Source organism: Bos taurus, chromosome 10 (assembly GCF_002263795.3).
Source record: "Bos taurus isolate L1 Dominette 01449 registration number 42190680 breed Hereford chromosome 10, ARS-UCD2.0, whole genome shotgun sequence".
Lineage (NCBI taxonomy): Eukaryota > Metazoa > Chordata > Mammalia > Artiodactyla > Bovidae > Bos > Bos taurus.
The window spans coordinates 9,531,650-9,555,116 of NC_037337.1; the positions used below are offsets into that span (position 1 = coordinate 9,531,650).

Below are 23,467 nucleotides of genomic sequence, written 5' to 3' on the forward strand. Positions count from 1 at the left end.
CCAGTAACTCATATCCATCCTCTAGGGACAATGGACTCTAGAAAACAATTCAGTAATCAAGAAAAAAAGTACAGCGTGTATTTTTGAAAATCTGCAGACCAAGGCCTACCTCCACAACCTGTGGGTAAGTACCTGCTGCCTGCTCCTCACAGCAGTGCTGCTTCCTCAGTGATCCTTGGCGTGTGTGCGTGTGGGTGTGTGTGTGTTTGGAGAAACTTAAGTTGCAAACAAATCCTCATTTAATTGTCATATTAGCTATGAAGAAAATAGGCCCCTTATGTAATCATAATGGCTGCTTCTTCTTGATGAGAGATTATTTATAATTTTTTTATGGAAGTATAGTTGAAAAGTACAATTTTGTGTTTATTTCTGCTGTGCAGCAAAGTGACTCAGTTACACATATATATACATTTAAAAAAATATTCTTTTTCCATATGGTTTATCCCAGGATATTGAATATAGTTCCCTGTGCTATATACAGATTGTTTATAATAAAACTATCATTTTTTATCACTGTCATATACTTGATGAATTTTTAATGCTGTTCTCTAGATTGAGCAAATTGAGATATATGTTGTCATCTTGGAAAGTATGAAAAATTACCAGGTTTTTCTCTGAAAGGGAGCAGTGTTTTCATCAGTTGTCATCTCATGGTGTGGCTTTTTTGGAGTTAAATTTGGAAGTTATTCTAAGAGTTTAGTATGCAGAGATGTTGGTTGTCTCCTTGGGGTTTGTATTTGTTTTCTCTCTTATGGGTAGAAAGAAACTACAGCTGTTGGAGAATGTAGTCTTTGGTGTCAAACCTGTATTTGAACTTGGGCTTTGCCACTTACCAGCTTTTTCATGTGGGATAAATTACTTAACCTCAGTTAAGTTACTTGGGTGACAGTTAATATATCTATAAAATGAGGATATTAGTTTCTACTCACAAGGTTTTAATGAATAAATGAATTAAAAAGAAGTGCTTAGCACAGTACCAGCCATGAAACATGTTAAAAGTTCTTACTGCCTGTCCATGTTGAAGACTCCCAAGTCTCTGTCACCCAGCTGGTCTTCTCTCCACCGTGTGTTTCTAGCTGCGCATGGGACTTCACGTTGGCAGCCTAGGCTGAACCTTCATGCCTTCACTGTCCCAGTCCCGCTGGCTTCCTGATCTGGGGGAAGGCACCGCGTTCTGCCCAGTGCCCAAACCATCTTAGACTCCTTCCCCTACTCCCTGAACTGCTTCTCATCGCTCCCCAAGCTGTCCCTTCTTTCTCCCTAACGTCTCTTCATCTCATTGTCTTCACTATCTCCTGCCTTCATTCGGGCTTCCTTCTCTTAAGGGTAAAGTTTAGTGGTTTCTCCCAAACATATGCCCATGGTGGACTGCTTGTATAGATACTAGATTTTTCAGGATATTTGACTATAAAAAGTCAAAGAGCTACAAATTATTTGATTGATTTTTCTATTCCATGTGGTTTTACTACTTCCTCTTATTCATTTATGCTTTTATTTACATCCTGTGTATCTAAGCAAAGTGAGCAGGTCATGTCTTAAAAGACTTATCTTGGAGAACTCTCCAGGGTGAGGAGGAAGCTGCAGTGAGGAAGAGAGTAGGGGCACCCGCAGATGGCCACAACTGTGTGACGAGGCAACCGATGGGGTCCTGAAATGAAGACATTACTGGCTGCTTTGGGAGGAGGCTAGAAATCTGCTTTGAGGCTCTTACCCTTTAGTGTTTGGGAGTTAAAAAAAAAAGGTACTGAATTATTGGAAACTGCTGAAATAGCTCCCTTAAAGGAAATGTCCAGGATAGTCAAGACTGTTATTATGTTAAGCAGAGATTTCTAAGGAGAGCTAGGAATGAGTTGAATGCAGTGTGTTCCAGGAAGATCAAGCCATGGAAGATCAAGCTGGTAGCAAAATTGCTAAGTAAGAACTCAGGGTGAAATGTGAAGCACAGGTGTGGGTTGCCCAGCCTGTGCTGAAATATAAAATCAGGGTCCTTTGTCTTGTGGATTAACTTTTGAAAAAGATGTTAATAACATCTGAGAAAGCAACTGAAAATGTCCAATTTCACTTGATTATTTAGATTGTAATTTGTTTGGAAAAAACTTGCCTTTATTGATTTGGGTAATTTTGTCAGCTTTTAATGTTGATTCCTATTAGAAATCCGGCACATGTCAGGAATGTTAAAATGTCTCGAATGCCTAGAAGCCAAAGCATACAGTAGTTTCAGCTGTCACAGGCTCTAGATCAAGAAAATAAAGCTATTTTTGTATGTTCTAAGTTCTTCACATGATATGGAGAGTTGAATAAGAGTTTATGAAAAGGGTTGTACGTGTCTTGAGTTTGTAAGTGGAGTCCTGTTTCTAGATGAAGCTTTTTATGGGCAGGATTACCTTCTGGAAATGTGGATGTATATTGCTCCATGATTGGCTTTTAATTGTGGTATTCTTGTTGGAAGAGGAGAACGTGTCCTTCAGTTGACTTTTCCCTTGTTGTACACATTTCTTTACATTATAGTCACAATACTTTGAAGTATTTCCATATTTCTTCAAAATTTAGATAACTAAGTAGCATATGAGAGGGTTTTAATTTTTTTTTTCCTATTTATATTTACATCAGTGCTTCTCAGGGGAAGAAATATATACTTCATGTTAAAGCTAACATCAGGTAGGTGTATATGTTATTAGTGAATGGCAGAGTTAAAATACTTGAATATCTTATCACCAGTATCACATATGCTAATGTTTAAAATTTGGTAGATATTTTCTTGATCAGATTATACACATCATATTGAAACAATATAATGAGACTTGAAAGAATGAGAATAAGTTTGCAAAATCTGGTTTAATTCATATCTGGGGAGGGTGGGGAGCATGTGGTGAAAATACATATGCACAGGAACCTAATCAATGCTAGACAAATAATGTATTAGTTTACAATAGGATGACCAGAAATTCGAAGGCTCTGATTGAGTCCGTCAGCGGTAACACAGTTTTATATTTGGCTCAAGTGGCTGCTGAATAATATCAAGTGGTGCCAAGTTCCTCCAGAGCACCGCATGACCCCCAGCCTTGGAAGGCGCTTCACCACAGTCTCAGAAGAAACCCCAGTCGTGCCCTTCTTGTGCTGCCCCGGTACAAATGCAGGCCTGGGATTTCCAGGGGCCATATGTTATTGCACAGAGAGGTCTGGTCTAAGCAGACCCTTATGGCTAAGAAGGTGTGAGATTAGCCCTTAAATAGTGGTCTAGCATTAACGTGGTCTATCCAAGCAGGTTAAGAAATAGCTCCTTAGTGATTATGTACCAACGACTAGTTATCACGCTAACAGAAAAGGCAACACGGCAGCTTCACATTTCACACGAAAGCCTGGCATCACCTGGGCCTGGCCGGCCAGCCTAACCTTTCACATACGTCTAGTGATTAATTCAGACCCAGGGAAAGGTGATTTCATACCAGTCTTTTCTTCACATAGGTCTGTGTAGCATTAGAATTGTTCTGGGTTAATGACTAGGCCATGAAGGCAAAATGTTTTAACTCTCCTTTGCCAAAACAGAAACAGTCTCTGTTCTGACTCCTGTCCAGTTCCCAAAAAAACAGAACATACATACACCTTTGTTATTGCACATCTCTCACACAGACTCGTGTATGTATAATATATAATATATATTTTAAATATGCTACACACATTAAAAAAAAGGACTATGGCACTTTACAGAATACATGTTTCACAAAGATCATTACACCACAGATGTTTGATAAGTATACAAAAACCCTTACACAGTTCATGAAGATTGTTGAATTAGCACACAGGTTTAAAGAATCCACAGAATCCAAAGCAAACACTTCTGCCTTCTTGGAGTTCGTTGAGAAGCCCAGCCCCATCACAAAACTTGAAGCACAAATGCAGGCGAAAAATAAATAAGACTTTTTCTGGTAGCAGTGATGGTCCAGGTATATTAGATTTTTAGACTGAGGCAATTATGTGATTGATAGAAATTTATTAGAAAAATAGATGTAGGTCAATGATTGTCTAATTGTTTTCAATCTGTTTCTAACACATTCCTCCCATTCAGTGGTTTTTAAACAGCCATGCAGTTTTCATCTAGGCTAGCAAGATTTTGATATTCCGTTTATCCCAACTGAAGCCTGGCTAAAGGGACTTGCAGGTTCAAAAGGCCCACCTTTACCTTTACTCTTTCTCTACTAGAGAGATTTCATCTGTGCTCTGCCTGACACATCAGTGTTTTAAGTAGTTTTTAGTGGTTTGGGGTTTTGTGTATGTGTGCATGTGCTTTTTTTGGTCTTCTGTGACATTCAGACCAATGAAGTAAACACTGTCAACTGACTTTCTTCTGGCCAAGAGAGGGCACATTTTCACTTATGACTTGTTATTAGAGTGATCTAGGGATATACCTCCACCCCACCGCAGTGGAAAAGCAATCAGTAAAGATGATGGACCTGCTCAGAGGATCCTCTAGGCTTATGACTTTTCTCTGGGAGGAGAGTGAGAGTGTGCAATCAGCATTATAACATACATTCTCTAAGTTGTATAGAAGGAAAAGTGAATCTTGTGAAAAAAAAATGTGTATTATTTTTAATCAAGATTATTTGCCTGGTGGAGGGAACTTTATTTTTGGAATTGCCTTTTTTTTTTTTAAATTAATTTCCTAGTGTTAAAAAGGGATAAGTATGATGGCATCAGGACTTTGTGCGTCCCTATCCAGCAGGGACAGGAGCCCTGTTCGGTGGCCGCCATCACCTCCTTCTGTGTGATGTCAGACACAGGTCTTGTTTCCCGAGTCCGGAAGGCAGGCTGCTGTGAGCACACATATTTACCCCTTTGTTTTTCAAAAGAGTCACAGAGGTACACTTTGCTTATTCTCAGTTTTGGTCTAAGAATGGTGAACTCATTAAAGGCTGGTTTCCCCACCCCTACCTCTCCTGCCCTTTAGGTCATAATCTGTGAGATAAAATGGTTTCTGGTCCAGGCCGACGGCCAGACGGGAATAAAACTTCAGTTCTCCATCCCATCTATGTATTAATATAAAGCAATTACTCGTTCTGCAGCAAGGCGTGGTTTTCAGACTCACACAGCTTTAAGATGATTTTACTCAGGGCAGGGTTGTAAGATCTGAATCAGGGTTCTTCTGTGCCTGGTGGCGCTTAGCACACAATACCTTGCCCAAACAAGGTTCATTAGTTATTTGTTAAATTTTCAAAACAAAGCAAGCCCTCAAGTAAGCAGATTCATAAGCCTAAAAAGACCCATACTTTTAATCCTTCCAGAAATTTGGTGGATCCATCCCATTTGCTTAAGTTGTAAGGAAGCGTCTCTGTAGCATCCCGCAATTCTGAAGTTCAGGGTGATACCAGGCTAGGTTCCCTTTGGTCCCTTTGATCATTCCAGGGTAAGGTTGAAGTGATGGCTAATACCATTTTCCTGAATCAGTTATATTGGTGACTTATAGAAACTAGATTAAAAGCCCCTGGATCCTTTTTAATAGTGGTGTTTCATTCTTTCTGTAAACAGTTGTAGGCAGGTGCTAGGAGCTTGGTTGAGCACTCATTTTTGCATGAACCTTCTACTCTATGCTTTCCTGAGAATGAAGCCTTTGCTGTAAACTCACCGGTTAGAGCAATTTAATGATATCTGAGTCTGCATCCAGGACCAACGCCAGTAACTACAGAAACATAACTCCTGTGACCAGCTCCTTGTCATCTGCTGCTGCCGAGGGCGGGAACACGGCTGAGTGCTGCTTAGTTACCGCACAGTGGGGAAAGGTCTCCCCGCAAGGGCTGGGATTCAGGCATGCTCTCTGAGTGAGCCACAGCAGCCTGGAGACCTGGGTCCCTGGAAGGAGGAAACACTGAAGTTTCCCCCGGCAGTCAAAGCGCAGTCCTAGCCCTCGGGGAAAACACGGGATTTCTGGTGGCAGAGGAGACTGGGCCAGTACTGGTGCTACGGCTGGGAAGTGGAGTGACTCTGTCTCTACTAATAGGAGTCTGTCTGTGCTTTTATTCTCATGGTGGGACAGGTCCTCATCCTTTCTCTCCTCAAATTTCTAGACACTCAGAGTTCAGTGGACCCACCTGACTCTGGAGTTCAGCCTAGAGTAAGTCCCACAGTAGAATTCCACACTGTCCCTGCTGACTGCTCAGGTCAGCTAAGCAAGAGGCAGTGTCTTGGTGTGTGCCCTGTGGCGCACGTCATGTCCCCGGTAAATGTACGGTCTTCACTGTGGACCCCAGAGGAGACAGTGTGAAAGAACGAGAGGAAACAAAGCCCCCGCCCCAGAGGCAGAGATGCCCGCGGGCACGCAGCCTGTGCAGGAACACACGTCTAAAACCGCCCGCAGATCCGGCCTGTGATCCCTTCTGTTACCAGAGAACCTGTTGCTTTCATGTCAGATCATCATCCTTCATTGAGCCTTGGGGGGAGATGGGGTCCGACGGAACGAAACTCCACGTCAGGGCTTGTGTGCGGTTTTCTCGTTCCATCTCTTACGATTTGCACTGTGGCCCTCACGTGCAGTGCTCGGCGTGGCTGGACGCAGCCTGCCGTCGGTCCTGGGAGGCTGTGGAATGTGGCTTCGGTAGGTAAAGGCTAGTTCTTCACTTGACCCAAATGATGGAACCAGAAGTGAAGTGTTTCACAAGGTTACGGTGAGCAAGAAAACGGCCTTGATGTCTCTTCCAAACTAAAGGAGGCAGATGAGGTTTTTCCCCTCTTCGATTTCTTCCTGTACTTTGTCACTGGAGGTGGCGATCTCCGCTTGGGCGGAGAAGACAGCGCAGATGAAGGTGAGCACCGTGCCCCCGATGGCGGTGTAGAAGGCCCAGCCCAGCGAGCAGTCTCCAGGTTTGTAGGCCGACGCGTAGTGTCCGCAGTAGCCTATGGCCTTCTGACAGCCCCAGCCAGCGGGGTAGAGTATCAAGCCCAGGATGAGGAAGAGGCCTGCAGGGCAGAAGAGAGAACAGATGAAAACCCCGTGGCGAGTGAGTGACGGTACTGTCTGTGTGATGGTTATCTGATATGCCTGCTCTAGCCTGTGGGGTCCGGGCTGCAGTAGCGGAACGATACTGAGTCTGCTTCCAGGACCAGACTCTTCGAGTGTCAGTACTGTTCTGTGCAACTAACCTGGCCTGATCAAGATAGTCACTTTATTAGGAATACTTTTAGCCTCGGGGCTTCCCTTATGGAAGCTAGTAAAGAATCCACCTGCAAGGCGGGAGACCTGGGTTCGATTCCTGGGTTGGAAAGATCCAGTATTCTGGCCTGGAGAATTTCATGGACTGTGTAGTCCATGGAGTTGCAGAGAGAGTCGGACACAACTGAGTGACTTTCACTTTAGCCTCGTATGTACGTGTCAGAATGTGAACCCACTAGTAATTTCTCTTCTAGGAAAGCAGGTGACTCTGTTACTACTTCCTCCCATAGGGCTCGTCTTGCAGTAAGGCTGCTGCTGCTGCTGCTAAGTCACTTCAGTCGTGTCCGACTCTGTGTGATCCCACAGACGGCAGCCACCAGGCTCCCCCGTCCCTGGGATTCTCCAGGCAAGAGCACTGGAGTGGGTTGCCATTTCCTTCTCCAATGCATGAAATTGAAAAGTGAAAGGGAAGTCACTCAGTCGTGTCTGACTCTTAGCGACCCCATGGACTGCAGCCTACCAGGCTCCTCCATCCATGGGATTTTCCAGGCGAAGTACTGGAGTGGGGTGCCATCACCTTCTCCATGCAGTAAGGCAGAGGTTGGCAAACTAAGGTCAAGCGGGGCCTTGTTTTTGTAAGTAAAGTTTTACTAGCACACAGCTATGCCTGTTCATTTAGGGACTGCCCGTGGCAGTGCAGGAACAGCATAGTGAGCGGGGTGGTACAGGCCCTGCGGCCTGCAAAAATCTAAAATATTTACTGTCTGGCTTTCGGCAGAAAATATGTGAATTCTAAGAGAATTCACAGAGAACAAGAGTCAAATGCAAGAGACCAGATCTTAACTTGGGTGTCATGCTTTAAAGATAAGCCCACGAGGGGTCAGTTCGCTGGCATTCATCAGCAACCAACCTCATACCTAGGACAGTGATTTCTATATTTACATAGACATTCTGAAACCACATGCAAACTTCATGAGAATTTTTTGTCTGATTGCTTTTAAGTAAGTGCAGCTTTGAGTAGACACTAAGAAGCTCTGTTTCCATTCTGCTGATCTCACCACACTGACACACTAAAGGTCCACTATTTTACTATCTCTGCAGCTTTACTGCTCACTGTGCAATCAAGAGTTACCTTCCCTGCCAGCTCGGGGCCGAGGTGGGACAGGGTACCTCGCCTGCTTCACCCTCACACAGCAGAAGCTGCTTATAAGGAAGTCCAGATCCCAAGATGACAAAGAAAACTGAGGGGCCCCAAAGCTAACCCAACAAAACTTTCTTGGTAGAAAGGATGCTGCAAGAAGATGATGGCTTTATTCTGTTGGGTTGGCCAAAAAGCTCATTCATGTTTTCCCATTCGATGGTATGAAAACCCAAACGAACTTTTTGGCCAATGGTATATGCAGCAGGAAAAGACAGTTTTATTTGAAAAATGATATCTATATAACCAAGATTATTAATTCATAGACAAAAAGACCTGTGTTTTAGATACACTGGAATAGCAGTTCTATCCTCCTAATTTAAGCTTGACTTTCGATTCTCTTTCCCTACCTTTACCGACCTGGAGAAGGAAACGGCAACCCATTCCAGTATTCTTGCCTGGAGAATCCCATGGACAGAGGAACCTGGTGGGCTACAGTCCATGGGGTCGCAAAAGAGTTGGACGTGACTGAACAACTAACTTAATAATCAGGGGAAAGGCCAGGCTACAAAAAAGTACCCTTGAAAGAATAAAGGACTCTCCATCTGAACAGATGTAACTCAGCTGGGGGGATCTAGGATGACTGAGCTAATTCTTTTGTATCTTTAAGGCCTATGATAAATCCTGATTAATCCCCATCTTGTTCCCTAGGAAACCTCACCCCAGGCACAGGGAACCTGGGAAGTTTCCTCCCTCAGATCAGATCAGATCAGTCGCTCAGTCGTGTCCGACTCTTTGCGACCCCATGAATCGCAGCACGCCAGGCCTCCCTGTCCATCACCAAATCCCGGAGTTCACTCAGACTCATGTCCATCGACTCAGTGATGCCATCCAGCCATCTCATCCTCTGTCATCTCCTTCTCCTCTTGCCCTCAATCCCTCCCAGCATCAGAGTCTTTTCCAATGAGTCAACTCTTCGCATGAGGTGGCCAAAGTACTGGAGTTTCAGCTTTAGCATCATTCCTTCCAAAGAACACCCAGGGCTGATCTCCTTTAGAATGGACTGGTTGGATCTCCTTGCAGTCCAAGGGACTCTCAAGAGTCTTCTCCAACACCACAGTTCAAAAGCATCAATTCTTCGGCGCTCAGCCTTCTTCACAGTCTAACTCTCACATCCATACATGACCACAGGAAAAACCATAGCCTCGACTAGACGAACCTTTGTTGGCAAAGTAATGTCTCTGCTTTTGAATATGCTATCTAGGTTGGTCATAACTTTCCTTCCAAGGAGTAAGCGTCTTTTAATTTCATGGCTGCAGTCACCATCTGCAGTGATTTTGGAGCCCAGAAAAATAAAGTCTGACACTGTTTCCACTGTTTCTCCATCTATTTCCCAGGAAGTGATGGGACCGGATGCCATGATCTTCGTTTTCTGAATGTTGAGCTTTAAGCCAGCTTTTTCACTCTCCACTTTCACCTTCATCAAGAGGCTTTTGAGTTCCTCTTCACTTTCTGCCATAAGGGTGGTGTCATCTGCATATCTGAGGTTATTGATATTTCTCCCGGCAATCTTGATTCCAGCTTGTGTTTCTTCCAGCCCAGCGTTTCTCATGATGTACTGTGCATTGACGTACTCCCTTTCCTATTTGGAACCAGTCTGTTGTTCCATGTACAGTTCTAATTGTTGCTTCCTGACCTGCATACAAATTTCTCAAGAGGCAGATCAGGTGGTCTGGAATTCCCATCTCTTTTAGAATTTTCCACAGTTTCTTGTGATCTACACAGTCAAAGGCTTTGGCATAGTCAATAAAGCAGAAATAGATGTTTTTTTCTGGAACTCTCTTGCTTTTTTGATGATCCAGCAGATGTTGGCAATTTGATCTCTGGTTCCTCTGCCTTTTCTAAAACCACCTTGAACATCAGGAAGTTCACGGTTCACATATTGCTGAAGCCTGGCTTGGAGAATTTTAAGCATTACCTTACTAGCGTGTGAGATGAGTGCAATTGTGTGGTAGTTTGAGCATTCTTTGGCATTGCCTTTCTTTGGGATTGGAATGAAAACTGACCTTTTCCAGTCCTGTGGCCACTGCAGAGTTTTCCAAATTTGCTGGCATATTGAGTGCAGCACTTTCACAGCATCATCTTTCAGGACCTGGAACAGCTCAACTGGAATTCCATCACCTCCACTAGCTTTGTTCGTAGTGATGCTTTCTAAGGCCCACTTGACTTCACATTCCAGGATGTCTGGCTCTAGGTCAGTGATCACAACATCGTGATTATCTGGGTCGTGAAGATCTTTTTTGTACAGTTTTTCTGTGCATTCTTGCCATGTCTTCTTAATATCTTCTGCTTCTGTTAGGTCCATACCATTTCTGTCCTTTATCGAGCCCATCTTTGCATGAAATGTTCCTTTGGTATCTCTGACTTTCTTGAGGAGATCCCTAGTCTTTCCCATTCTGTTGTTTTCCTCTATTTCTTTGCATTGATCGCTGAAGAAGGCTTTCTTATCTCTTCTTGCTATTCTTTGGAACTCTGCATTCAGATGTTTATATCTTTCCTTTTCTCCTTTGCTTTTTGCCTCTCTTCTTTTCACAGCTATTTGTAAGGCCTCCCCAGACAGCCCTGAGTTACTGCCTTGGGAACAGGAGTACCCCTCACCTTGACCTTTATCAGGATGCAGAGGCATGCAGCCGGGGGCAAGGGAGCATTACCCGCTCTTTCTCTTAAAAGGCCAGTGTGTGTGTATTTGAATTGTGGACGTCATTTGTATTACGTGGCTTAAGTCCAGTTAGTAAATGAACGCATGTTAACATGGAGGAGCTAGGGCGAGCAGGACTTGCCGTCACCTAGCAGCTCTGCTGCCCTGTGCTGGGCCCTGGCTTGTTGTTCGGTGCTCAGTTGCGTCTGACTCTTTGCAGGATGCACAGTGACATGGCTATCGCAGATCCTTCCGGGAAATCTTCTAATATCATCAGACCCCTTTTTTTTTCAGCACAGACAGGTATATTTACCCCTGTACTTCTCCTGAGCTGTTCCCTGACTGGTAGCTCAGGTGAGGTTCCTCAAGTGCTTCAGGCCTACTTAAAATCCTGTGGTTGCTATTGGCCAATCCATCTGTGAACAGCAGGGAGTCTATCATAAAAGGGTGCCATGCTTAAGAGTCTTTTGAAAGCCCCAGCTTGATTATAAGCTCACAGGGCAGTCCGCACAGGTGGGTGACAGGAAGTGGCTCTGGTACATCTGTGAGCCCCCCAGTGCACATGACGTGTGTTCCCACCTGGGCGGCCTGGCTGCGAGGATTCTGCTCCTTGCACACAACAGAGCCGAATGGAGCATGATCAGTGCCATGAACACACACGACTGTCTGAGCGCGAGAGAAAACCGCCGGCCTTCAGGTGAGCAAGAAGAGACGTTTGTCATCCCTCTAGGTATTTAGAAAAGACTCTTCTACCAAAGGAATTCCAGAAAGCTTCGTGATTCAGGTGGCCACACAGGCTCCTCACTTCCCAAGGTCCTGACTCCCCACTACTCCTGGGGCACTGGTCCCCAGGCGCTAACAAGTGTCCCCTAGTCACAGCCACCAGCCCAGCAGGTTCTTTTTGCCTCCAAGTAAAGTTCTCAAGAAGCCCGTAAAGGCTTCCCAGCTCTGAGTAAAGTCCACAGCCCTGCAGTCCTCTGTGTCAGCTCTGTCGCCCACCTCTCTCGCCCCCGCTGTCTGCTCCAGCCTTTGCTCTCGCCATGCTCCCCTCGGATGATGCCGCCTCGTCTTCAGGTCCCACCTACTCACAGTTTCAACCGCCTCCCTTCCCCTGACTTGATATCCCTGTTCCCTGCTTCGGTATGTTTCCGTATCATTTCTTTTTTTTTAATTTAAATTTATTTTAATTGGAGGCTAATTACAATATTGTATTGGTTTTGCCACACATCAACATGAATCCTCCATGGGGGTACACGTGTTGCCCATCCTGAACCCCCCTCCCACCCCGTACCATCCCTCTGGGTCATCCCAGTGCACCAGCCCGAGCATCCTGTATCGAACTTGGTAACAATCTATTACCTTGTCATATGAAACTATTTGTCCATTTTTTTTTAACCTATAAAAATGGTGGTTTCATGCGGCTCAACCTGATACTTCACTTATTTTGACTGTTAATCCATCTCCATTCTAAACTAAGCTCCAGAAGGGCAGGACATCTGATTTACTACTAGAAAGCCAGGGTTCAGAACGGTGCCTGCCACAGAGTAGACTCTTAATAAAACGTTATTAATGTCAGGGCAGCTTGTTCTGCAGTAGAGTTTTTCTGAACCACAGTGCCCTGGAGGAGAAAGAGTAACGTAACTCTGGCAGATGCCAGTCAACAAGAATGAACCACCCCACCAGGAAAAGAGATGCAGCCTCTTGGTGGGTTGGCTTCCCCTGTCACACTGCCCGTCTGAGGCCTGTGAACCCCAGGGGCTAGAAGTAGACATGTGCCTCAGAGTCCACATGAGCTTGATGATACCAGCTACGGAGACAGAATGGGCACATCAGACCACAGGCAAGACACGCTGTAAGACATACACCAAGTCTGTGGCAAATGTGGCGTGGCTCCCCTCATCCGCGTTTGGAGTGCCCCAGGGACCGCTGGCGAGGTGTGCTCTGGACTGAGTTTCACATAAGAGCCACGCAGACACTGGTCTCTCCCTTGGAGGTATTAAAGCAGCAGCTCCTGCAGCGAGGCCAGCCCGTCCCTGGGGCCTTTCCATCCCCTTGCTTTTTACTGCATCAACCTTCAGGGTGTGCGTGGGTTTGGAGGGTGACAGAGAAAACGGACTAGGCCAGCGGGCATCTGCTTTTCTTCTGACTGGCCTCTCTTCCTGGGGCCTGGCTGACCTGCAGCAGGCCCAGCTGGGAGGGGGAGGAAAGGCATCGAGGATGCTGCTGGACAACTGCTCAAGACAGCAGCCATGGCTCCAGGAAACCTGGCAGTGGAGAGGGCTGGTAGCCCCTGCGGCAGCTCCACTCGGGGGGTGGCACCCAAGTAGGTACGATTCTCCCCAGCCTTGAGAGATACCCTCCCCCTTGCAGCCCATCTTTTCTCTAACAGCCTCAGTTCCTTGTGCCAGGAAGACTAGAAGGTGCCAGCATATGCTCACCATGGGGTCACTGGGGGGGTGATTCAGCCTTATCTGGGGAAGAAAGACATTAACGGAAGTGATGGCCAGTCACTTGGACTGCCTTACAGATGCTACCCCAGCCCAAGTTAGAGACAGTCCTGACAGTTTACTGAAGCCCACCATAGGATGCTGGCTGTCATGGGTACCAGCAGTCACAATGCAACATCCACTGTGTCCCTGTGGCATTTTAGTACGAGTTTCCCTGGCCTGGAAGGAGCTTTCAGACTCAACCTGGACACCCAGCAGTTCTAGCCTGCTACAGAGAAATCTTTCTTAGTCTGTAGGCGACATACACACACAGCTCTGGTTTAACTCAAATAATTAGACTCCATGAGCTCTAAAAAGAGAGGGTGGGAGCTGGGTCTCCTGGCTGAGTTTCCAGTGCCTAAAACAAAGAAGGTGCTAAAAAAGAAAATGAATGAAGCACGCTGGGAAAAGTAAAGCCATAGTCTTCCTGATCAACAGCACTGACTATGATTAGACCAGCCACAAAATTATGTATCTTAGGGAATTTTCTTAATGCTGCCCTGAAATCAAATAATATGTTACCAAATATAAGTGTCAATCAAATCCCTTAGGTAGGGGGGGAACCTCCATAATCCTGCCAAGCCCCCAATTTTGGAAAGACCAGCAGCTGCTGAATACAATAAAATAATGTTTTACTTGGTCTGAAGATGGCCACCTCCAGCTTTAAGAGTAGGGGATGCTATTGAAACGGGGGAGCCGAGTCTGCACCGCCGCTCACAGCCGGTGAGGGAAGCGTGGGGAAGGCTGTGCAGTGACCTCCCAGTCTCCCTGCTGTGTCGGTGCCAGCCCTCCTGCGGCTCTGTCACGGGACCACCACCTGCTTGCCGAGGGACGGACTCCAGGCGGCCTGCCTTTTGTGGGTCGCCCACTGCCTGTCCAGAAGGAGGCCCTCTTCCCTGGCCCACCAAGGGAGAACTAGCACTAACGCACTCGTTACTCTGCGGAACAGCAAGTGCGTCTTTGGCCATCATATTCCTGTTTCCTCCTCAGACAGGCTTCCAGACTAAACAGTAAAGACCGACTAGACCTCAGTTCGCAAAGAAAAATTTCTAAGGACAGGAAGGAAAGATGGCCGTCTGTTACGGCTACCGGCAGTCTGGAAAAGCCCCCAGGAAATGATGCCCACTCAGCCAGCACTAGGTTGTAACGTGCTCATTCTAATGCTCTGAAATATCCTAGGATCTCTGGAGAGCTCACAGCAGACAGGGCCTAGCAGACATAGCATCATTCAATAGATGTGGGCTCCAACTAGGTCATCCTGGGGAGTGCCCACTCCCCAAGCAAGGGGTGTCACTCATGCTGACCCCTTGGGCACTCATCCACCTGGAAATACCCGCCACTCCCCGCGTCCCGGCTCACGTGTTACCTGTGTGACATCTGTCACCACTGCTGCCAGAATGTTATTCTCTGTGTTCCCACTGCCGTGTACACCCTTCTTCAGCTCGTCAGTGTGTTACTTTTGTGTATTTATTCAGCTCAATGTACTGAGCTGCCTAGTAAGTAGCAGGCTTTATCCTCAGCCCTGGGACAGAGTAATGCCCTAGCAGGACTCTGAGCCCCTTGAGGGCAGAAAGGCTGGCTCCTTCTGGATTTCTGCCACAATTTTATCTCCGCATTTACCATAAACCTCTGATGTGTGTGTCACAGTTAACTTTGGGTAACAGAGGTCAAGAGTTCAACTTATTTCTGGCTTTCAAACAGCCACTGACTCATTTAAGAACCTAGCAGGAAACCATCTAACTATCAAACATTCATTTCCCATTCAACACAGCTAAAAAAAAAAAACAAAAACCAAAACCCCACCTGGTGACGTTTATCCCTACCAGGTCTACCCTGTGACTCAAACTGAATGCTGGTCTGTTGAGCGAGCGTCTCTCACTGGGCACATTGCCAGGAGGCAACCCCTGCCCCTTCACCTCATGCCCAGGCGGGCATCTCTATAACAAGACGAATCAGACAGGAGAATGACTAGCTCCCGGCATCCCAGCTCCACTCTGGGACACACCTCAGCATTCCAGGCTCACTGGGAGTGACGGCTTCAGTCCACAAGTTCTGACAACGTTGGATTAAAGGAAAACCAAGGTGGGAAGGCCTGCTGACTTCCCCTTCTCGGTTCCTCCTCACCTTTCCAGTCTCTGAACACTGGAGGGCCCAAGGCCTGGTCTTCATCCTCTACATTCTCCTTGCTGATCACACTTGATCCCACAGCTTTAGGTACTGCCTCTGGGCTGACATCTCCTGAACCCTGATCTTAACTTTAGCTCCAGAGTTGCATATCCAGCTGCCCACTTGATCTCCACTTGGATGTCTAACAAGATACTTGAAAACTATGTCCAAACCTAACTCTTGATTCCTACTCCCCACTTCAAAACCCGGTCTTTGTCCCATGGGCTTCATCTCAGTAAACGGGAGTCCCATTCCAGAGCTGCTGAGGTCAAAAATCTTCGGATCATCTCTGACACCTGCCCTTCGCCTCGAGCCCACTTTCCTCCACTGGCAGAGCCTGCTGGCCTTCATTCTAGCTGTTCCTTGGCCAGGAGAGCGCTGCTTCTTGACTGCCCATATAGCTAACTCCTGCATCTCCTTAAAGGTCTTGGGTTGAATCTCTTCTCACTGAATCCTGCCCTGAGACCCTATTTAATACTGCAGTTTACCCCCACCCCCCATCACCCCAGCACACCCAGCCTGTCTTGCCCTGGCTTTTTGTTCGTTCCTTCCATAGCACCTGTCATTTTTTAACATACTATATAATTATTTGTTTGTTGTCTGTCACCAGCAGCTTGAATGTAAAGCCCATGAGGACAGAGAACTTGGTGCAGTTTATTCTTTATGTGTCCCAACTGCCTGGAGCAATGTCTGACATGTAATAGGCATTCAGTAAATATTTGTTGGATGAATGAAAAGATAGAGTGCTGTGATGTAGATTTGTTACATTTTAAAATGAAGCCATTTTAAGTTCTTGCCATGCTTTTAAAATGGTTGCAGGAAAAGCTTCATTCAATAACATGAATCCTAGGGGTTGGCAATTCTGGCTAACAGCACACCAGCCACATGTACTAATGAAACACGTGGAGGGACCAAATCATGAGACTGCATGTGCTGAAAATCTCCTTTCTGGCTACAAAAAAATAGATCTCTATTGGGAGATCCCATAAAAAAAAAGCAATAAATCAATTAAGTGTGATAAGTCTTCAGTAATCTAGATCATTTAGCCTCAAAACTCTGAAACTGTTACCAACTATGCTTGGCTGCAGCCACGACCTGTACAGATGCGCTGAGGCTGACTGTGGGCACCGCCCAGGGTGCCAGCAGGGAGCAGAGGAGCAGCGCAGGGGTAAACCCGGAGAAGTTCGGCAAGATGGCAGGTGGCGGTGGGGGACGAGGGGAGACAAGGAGGGCGGGGGACCACGCAGCTTGCAGAAGCAATAAGGTAGTGTCCAGCAGCGCGAGCCCAGAGAATGGAGAGGCCAACAGAAAGTGCTGGCACCGAAGGCGGGAAGGTAGACTTGCTGACGGCCCAGGAGGACACCCACTCCGGCCCTGAGGGTGGTGTCACAGGTCAACCTCCAATGGAGTCGGGGGAGGCAGTTGGGGAAGGGAGGAGATGATGCCCTGCTCCTGCGAGGAATAACACATGTACTTATGTGGCTCTAAGTCTGCGACCACCATGCGGCCCAACAGTTGACATACAGAGTGACACACGACAGCCCTAGGCCTGCTAGTTAACAGTTAACATTGGTCTGTATGCTTACCTCTCCTTTCTGTCTAACTTCCCATTTTTTCCAAAGTCATCTTCCATGCTGACAGCTGGAAGTCATTTTGGCAGTCGCTAATAGCTATCTGAAAGTCACCCACTGTTGTTAGCTGGGGATCTTTTCACTTGCATAACACCCCAAGGCACACTGTCCGGTACTAAGGCTGCTTGGAGGAGCGCACCGTGTCAGACCATCCGGTTCCCCACCCACCGAGTCTGCCATCTAGCTCTTCTCTTCCCAGAGATGACCACCTGAAACGGTCTGCTCCTCATGTGCAGGGACTCTGCAGACACCCCGCAGTCATGTCTCCACAGTCACCAAGGCAAGGCTGAACTAGGTCCCTTACACTCTGTTTTAAAAGAGGCAGCTCAATTTCGTGGGTAAAATGTTTAAATGGTTAACCATCTACCTGGACAACGAAAGTAAAAAACAGGACTCTTCCTGTGACATAACATGCATTTGTCCCATAAAAGAAGAGCACTGGTCCCAAGTCTCCTGGATGCCTCCAAGTACAAACTTTTGGCTGAGATGAACTCCCGCTGGAGCATAAACCGGAGAGCAGGGAGGAGTGTATTCTGCTCCCTGGCTTCTGTCTCCACGTCCCCTTCAAACTCACACTCAGTGCCCGTGACACAGCCCCTTTCTCACACTATGCTGCTGACCAGCTTCACAGGTCATCTGTGATTCCCATTTCCTTTATAGTCTTCTCATATTTGGAAGAACCTTTTGGAAAGATCTGCTATGGTAAAAATGGTAGATTCCAAACAAAGATGACATGGAGTTTAAGCTGTAAACACCCTCCCTCTATTTTCCACATTTGCAACTAATACTTTAAAGGTGGAGCTTTATACAGGTGATTAGAACCCCTTAAAGATTGGAATGGTAACTGTTAGAGTAACTGTGAAAGAAAGTGAAGTGAAAGTGAAGTCGCTCAGTCGTGTCTGACTCTTTGTGACCCCATGGACTGTAGCCTACCAGGCTTCTCTGTCCATGGGATTTTCCAGGCAAGAGTACCAGAGTGGGCTGCCATTTCCTTCTCCAGGGGATCTTCCCGACCCAGGGATTGAACCCGGGTCTCCCGCATTGCAGGCAGACGCTTTACCCTCTGAGCCACCAGGGAAGCTATGCAACTGTGTTGCCACCGTAGTGACTATGGCAGCAGTTAATACTCACTGAGCAGTACAAAGTGCCAGGCACCAGCTGAGCCCATTACAATATAACTCCTTTAGTCCTTGAGAGAATCTGGGAAGGTTGGTACTATTAATCTCATTATCTGACAGATGAGGAAACCAAGGCACAGAGGGATTAAATAAGGTTACACTGCTAATCAATGGTGGAGCTGGGACTCAGATCCAGGCGGCAGGGCTCCGTGGCCTACTCCGGAGCCATCACCCTCAGCCGCTGCTTTACTGCGAACCCTGTCCAACTGAGGAGGGGAGGTTGCTGAATCCTCAAAAGCCGGCTTGCTTACACCCATGAAACATTCAGGAGCACATGACAAGCACTTATCAAGTGGAAACACCACAGGCCTGCTGTCTAGGGCTGACGGGGAGGGGAAGGCTTGCCTCGTGTCAGGCTGGCTGACCTGACAACCCTACAGCAAGATGGCAACAAGATAAAGGATGTCCATCCACTCCTTGTCTTACACTGCAATCTGAGTGTCATCAGCCTCCTTATTGCAATATAGATGCCACCTTGGAATGGCTGTCATTGGCCAAAAAAAAACACAAAACACTTCTGGAAAGAAAACCTATGAAAAGGTCAAAGCAGCACGGTGTTCATTATGATGCCCTCTCCTGCAGAATCTGTGTGAGCAGAAAAGTGGAAATAAAGCACAAAACCCATCAGACGAGAGGGAGAAAACGGAAGCTGTATAAACGGAAGCTGTATAGCCTGCTTACATTTCAGTCTTCGCTCTTAGAGTCTGTGTGCTTGGGAGCTATCTGAAACTGCACATCCGTCTAGAACACTAATGCCATCCACATAGTGATCCACAAAAAACCACGTCCTATGAGCCTTCCAGCAGAGACACTCAGCTGATTAGACAAAGCCGAGCACCAAGAGTGTGCTCAGACAGCCTCCAAATGACATCCTTGCTTGTGCATCTCCCCTCCTCCAAGTAGCCCTTCTTAATTCACGGAACAGAGCTGAGGAGCTCTGGCTTGACCCCCTAACCCTGAACCCTCGCACCACTACCTACCTACACGCAGCAGGTTCAGTTAATCCTGTGTTAACAAGAGACCTGCTTTGTCCCAGTGTCTGCATTCAGGGAGTGCTGCTCTCAATCTAACGCATCAGGCTCTCATTCGAAGTCTTGCTTATGACAACTACAGACACCAGGACAGGCCCCCCGGGCTCCGCCGCCCAAGGAGAACTCAGGTCCTTGCCTCCCAGCCCCAGCACTAAGCCAGCGGTGCTACCCCGGCCTGCGTGACTTCTCCAGGTGCCCGGACACTGTCCTCCACACCAAAATGCCCCTTAGCCATTCAGAGCCAGGGCTCTCCAAGCAGCATTCACACACTGGTGTGATACAACAAAGCGTTAGCCATCCCACCAATCGAGGCCTTCTGCCTGTGAATGCCCCTTGGGTGAGTCTCGACTTTGGAAATCACGTTGCCCACTAAGGCTTTTCAATTTTTCAATGACAATTTATTCTGTAAAGCCCAAACAGAACTTGGTCTTAGTGACAGCCAGCTCTGAAATGATTCTTACTGGTTCTTTGGATGATGACCGCATTAATGACTATTTATGCTCTAGCTGTCTAGGAGGGCAGAGTTCATGCTAGGATTGAGACTTAGCAGCATTTACTACAACCTTTAGTCTTTCAAAATCCCAAGAAACTCATGGTTTCTAGCACAGATTAGTGAACACAGAACAGACTCTGTTTCTGTCAGTGAACAACAGTTATTGAGCATCTAGTGTGTATGTACCCAGGCCTCATTCCTTGCTCATATTCTAGAAGAGTCGTTCCCACACTTTAGGACTTCGGACAGTAACACAAGAGCCATAAAAGTTACTGGGAGTCAGTATTTCTCTGTTGCGAACATAAAGACACTAAAAATACCACTATCTCCTTTTATTATCATTTCACGAAAAAAGGCATTTTAACAAGAAAGGGTAAAGGATGCAACCTAAGAATAAAGGACAGGTCTTTAAGTTGAACACATATAGCACTATGAAATCTTACAACACCATCCTCAGTTTTCTCTTTTTTGTTGATGACTAGCCTGGAGAATCCCAGGGACAGGGGAGCCTGGTGGGCTGCCGTCTATGAGGTCGCACAGAGTCGGACACGACTGAAGCAACTTAGCAGCAGCAGCAGCAGCAGAAACTAAAAACTGTCACTTGCCATCTGCCTCTACAAGGATGAAGTCACAACCACTGCAGCTGCTAACTTCAACATAACTTCAACACCCTCTGACAAGAGTTCAGGGTGCAGGTTGGGAACGAAGCACTCTGTGATATTTTCAGGAGATTTGATGGGCCCCAATTCCTGTATCCCTTATCTAGAAAAGCAGTAAATTCACTAACAGAGACATCTGCTCCCTATGACTAGTAGTGACCTTCACCAGACGAGCAGCAACCTTGTGCAAAAATGTGTGCTGGCCCGCACACAGCCCACTGCACCAGAATCACGAATGTTGGCCTTCCCCTGCCTCTGTGGAGCAGTTCCTCAGAGCTCTCTGAGGTGCTGTCTCCTAGGCTATAGCCCTCATTTTACCGCAAATAAGCTTAACTCACACTGTGCATTGTTTTTATTTTTTTTAATTGACAAAACCTTAGCAGAGTGGACTGGCATTTGTTCCAAGGCAGTGAGAGGCTGCGAGGGTGTGTGTCTGTGTGTGTGTAGCTGTGTGTGTTTGAGAAAGAGAGAGGCAGGTCTGAGTTAGGATGGGGACACCTCTCTGAAAAGCCCGATTGTTGCCTGCACAAATAAAAAGGTAGAGTGTAAAGAGGCTCTGAATTCCATCGCTTTGGCATTCAGAATATAAACCTGTTTTCACTGCATCTCATTTTAAAGTTTCAAGACTGGACCCAACTTTGACATTTAATAACTCTGCTCTGAAGGCCAGATCAGAAATAAGAGGTCAGAGGGTTCGCTAGTAATGAAAAGGGTTTTCAGCTGATAACCACAGTGTCTTAGAGTAGATGATACCTACATGTTATTTTAGTATATGATCAATAACGTTAGAGGCTTTTAACCAACAAGATTTTCTGATGGGAAGGAGAGAACAGTTGAAGGATCGGGTGTCAGTAATTTTTTACTTAAAGCTTCTGTTAATGCTTACACCATCTGCCTGGAGGAGTCTAGTAGGGCACTTGTTTTCTACTAAAAACACTTCCATGGAATTATAATTGGCAAGAAAAATATTCTTCTAGGGTCGGGGGTGGAGAACGGATGACAGAGCAATAAAGAGAATTCTCTGGAAGACAATCAGAGCATAGTTGTCATAAAAAGACCTTGCAGCCAAGCCCCCCGCAGAGGAAGTTTCTTCTATAATTACTCAAAATTAATGACCATCAGTTAAGAGTTGTCAAATGCCCCTATGTGGTGAAATATGTGGTGAAATAAATATGTGGTGAAACAATCCATGAGAAAGATGCAGTTTCTCCCACACTGAAGCCTCCGTAAGCCGCCTTCAGCAATGATTCACGCTTATACGCAAATTACTTCATTGGTAGTTTCTAAAGCCTTAACTTTTACTGTTAAAATGCAGCTCAGCAGAGTAATTTACTGAGATTATTCCTTCCCATGAGTTAGTGATAATATTTTACCTTGCATTCCAAGTGAGGTGTTTCCTAAACTGTGTCTATGTAACTGGAAGAACTTCATAAAATATTTCTTGATAAATTATTCATCCAACTTGTAGGATTAGAAAGAGCTACTATTTGACTATAACCAAAATACACATAACTTAAAATAAGCTGCCGCAAAAAATAAAATGCAGTTTATAGCAGAATACAAGAGACTATAAAAATGTAGTTATTGAGCTCTGAAATTTTCAGGACAGTAAGTAAATTTCTTGTCTACTAAAGATTCTGGGGGTCCAGATAATGTTCAATAATCCCTGCAACCAAGCAGGTGCTATCTTTTCAACACTAGGGCCCTGATGTTGGTCTCTAAACCCTGAACACATATAGCCACTAAGTATTTTGGTTTGAAGTTTTTAATATTGAATTGTTTCTCAATGTGTGTGGTTTAGGTTTCATCTGTCCTAGGAGCTATCTTTGAAAAAAAAAAAAAAAAAGATTGTGGATTGTGGGCCAGTTAGTAAAACCACTGGGAAGCCTCTATACAACATCCAAACTCATAACTGTGCTGTGCTTGAGCACAGAGAAGTCTTCAGAGGAGATGCAGATTACTTCTGCAGTGACATCAGACCTTAGAACATCACCACTGTTGCATCAAGCTTTTAGAACAGTGCCTGAACCACTTGTGTAAATATTCAGAGTCATACTTAAGTGATGATTTGTTACTGGAATTGGAACACAGATCGCCATAGCTCACAAGATTATTTGTCCACAATTAAGTGGTTACCATAGCAAAATACTTCATTTGCGTATCAACTGCATATTCTATCTGAATTTTAAGAGAGTTTGCGATTTTCTTCTAGCGTTCCCAACTGATTCTTCAAATTAATACCTGTTTGGTCCACTTGCTCTTAGGCAGTAGTTTTTCCTCTAATGATACAGTTGAACGCTTTTCTTCCCTTTATATGTGATGATATTTTTTGTTTGCTTTTCTAGGGTACAGCTTCTGAAGCAATGACTCTCTAATATGGCTTGGGAGCAGAGAAACTCAAGAAATTGTAGACCTGAGTCTAGAGGTCTTTGTATTTAGCAGGCATTTAATAAAAGATCCTTGAATTGAAATTTAATTCCGGCCTGTCCTTTAACATTTTAACATTTCCTCAAGGTGGGTGAATCATTACATGTGGTCCTCTTAAAATGACTCAGATATAGAAGGGTTAGACCCCACTTCCGGTGGAGGCATTCTGACTGGAGAGCCAGCAATTCAGAGCCTCCTTTTGACAGCCAGATCTACTGGGGCCTCGTTCTCAGGAGGAGAAGCAGGGGATGCTCCCTTGACTTCCTTCATGCCTTTTCTGTGACGATGTCTTAAAGTCAGGCAGTCAAGGTCACACTGCCTTCTCGGAGAAAAGCAGGTGAAAAGCGGCTTTGAAGACAGTCAGGGATCTCTTCCCCTCTTCCCAAGCCCTTGTTCTTATCTCTCTCCTCGCCAGTGAC

The 23,467-nt window shown here is 45.9% G+C and overlaps 2 protein-coding genes across 7 annotated transcripts in view; one reads left to right on the top strand and one right to left on the bottom strand.

The window, feature by feature from the left end:
- SCAMP1 (secretory carrier membrane protein 1) overlaps positions 1-23,097 on the top strand; it is a 150,707-nt gene extending 127,610 nt beyond the window's left edge. For 2 of the 5 annotated variants that reach the window (XM_059890510.1, XM_059890513.1), the window contains 2 exons: positions 26-124; positions 15,290-23,097. In XM_059890510.1, coding sequence (XP_059746493.1) covers positions 26-87 — 62 coding nt within the window. In that variant the 3' untranslated portion in view covers positions 88-124; positions 15,290-23,097. Of the gene's footprint in view, positions 1-25; positions 125-2,610; positions 3,883-15,289 lie in introns of those variants that run through there. The other 3 variants (NM_001076054.2, XM_059890511.1, XM_059890512.1) reach the window with 3 other exon arrangements.
- Positions 2,817-23,467, bottom strand: part of LHFPL2 (LHFPL tetraspan subfamily member 2) — a 174,351-nt gene continuing 153,700 nt past the window's right edge. For both annotated transcript variants that reach the window (XM_005211215.5, NM_001099151.1), the window contains 1 exon segment: positions 2,817-6,948. In XM_005211215.5, coding sequence (XP_005211272.1) covers positions 6,692-6,948 — 257 coding nt within the window. In that variant the 3' untranslated portion in view covers positions 2,817-6,691.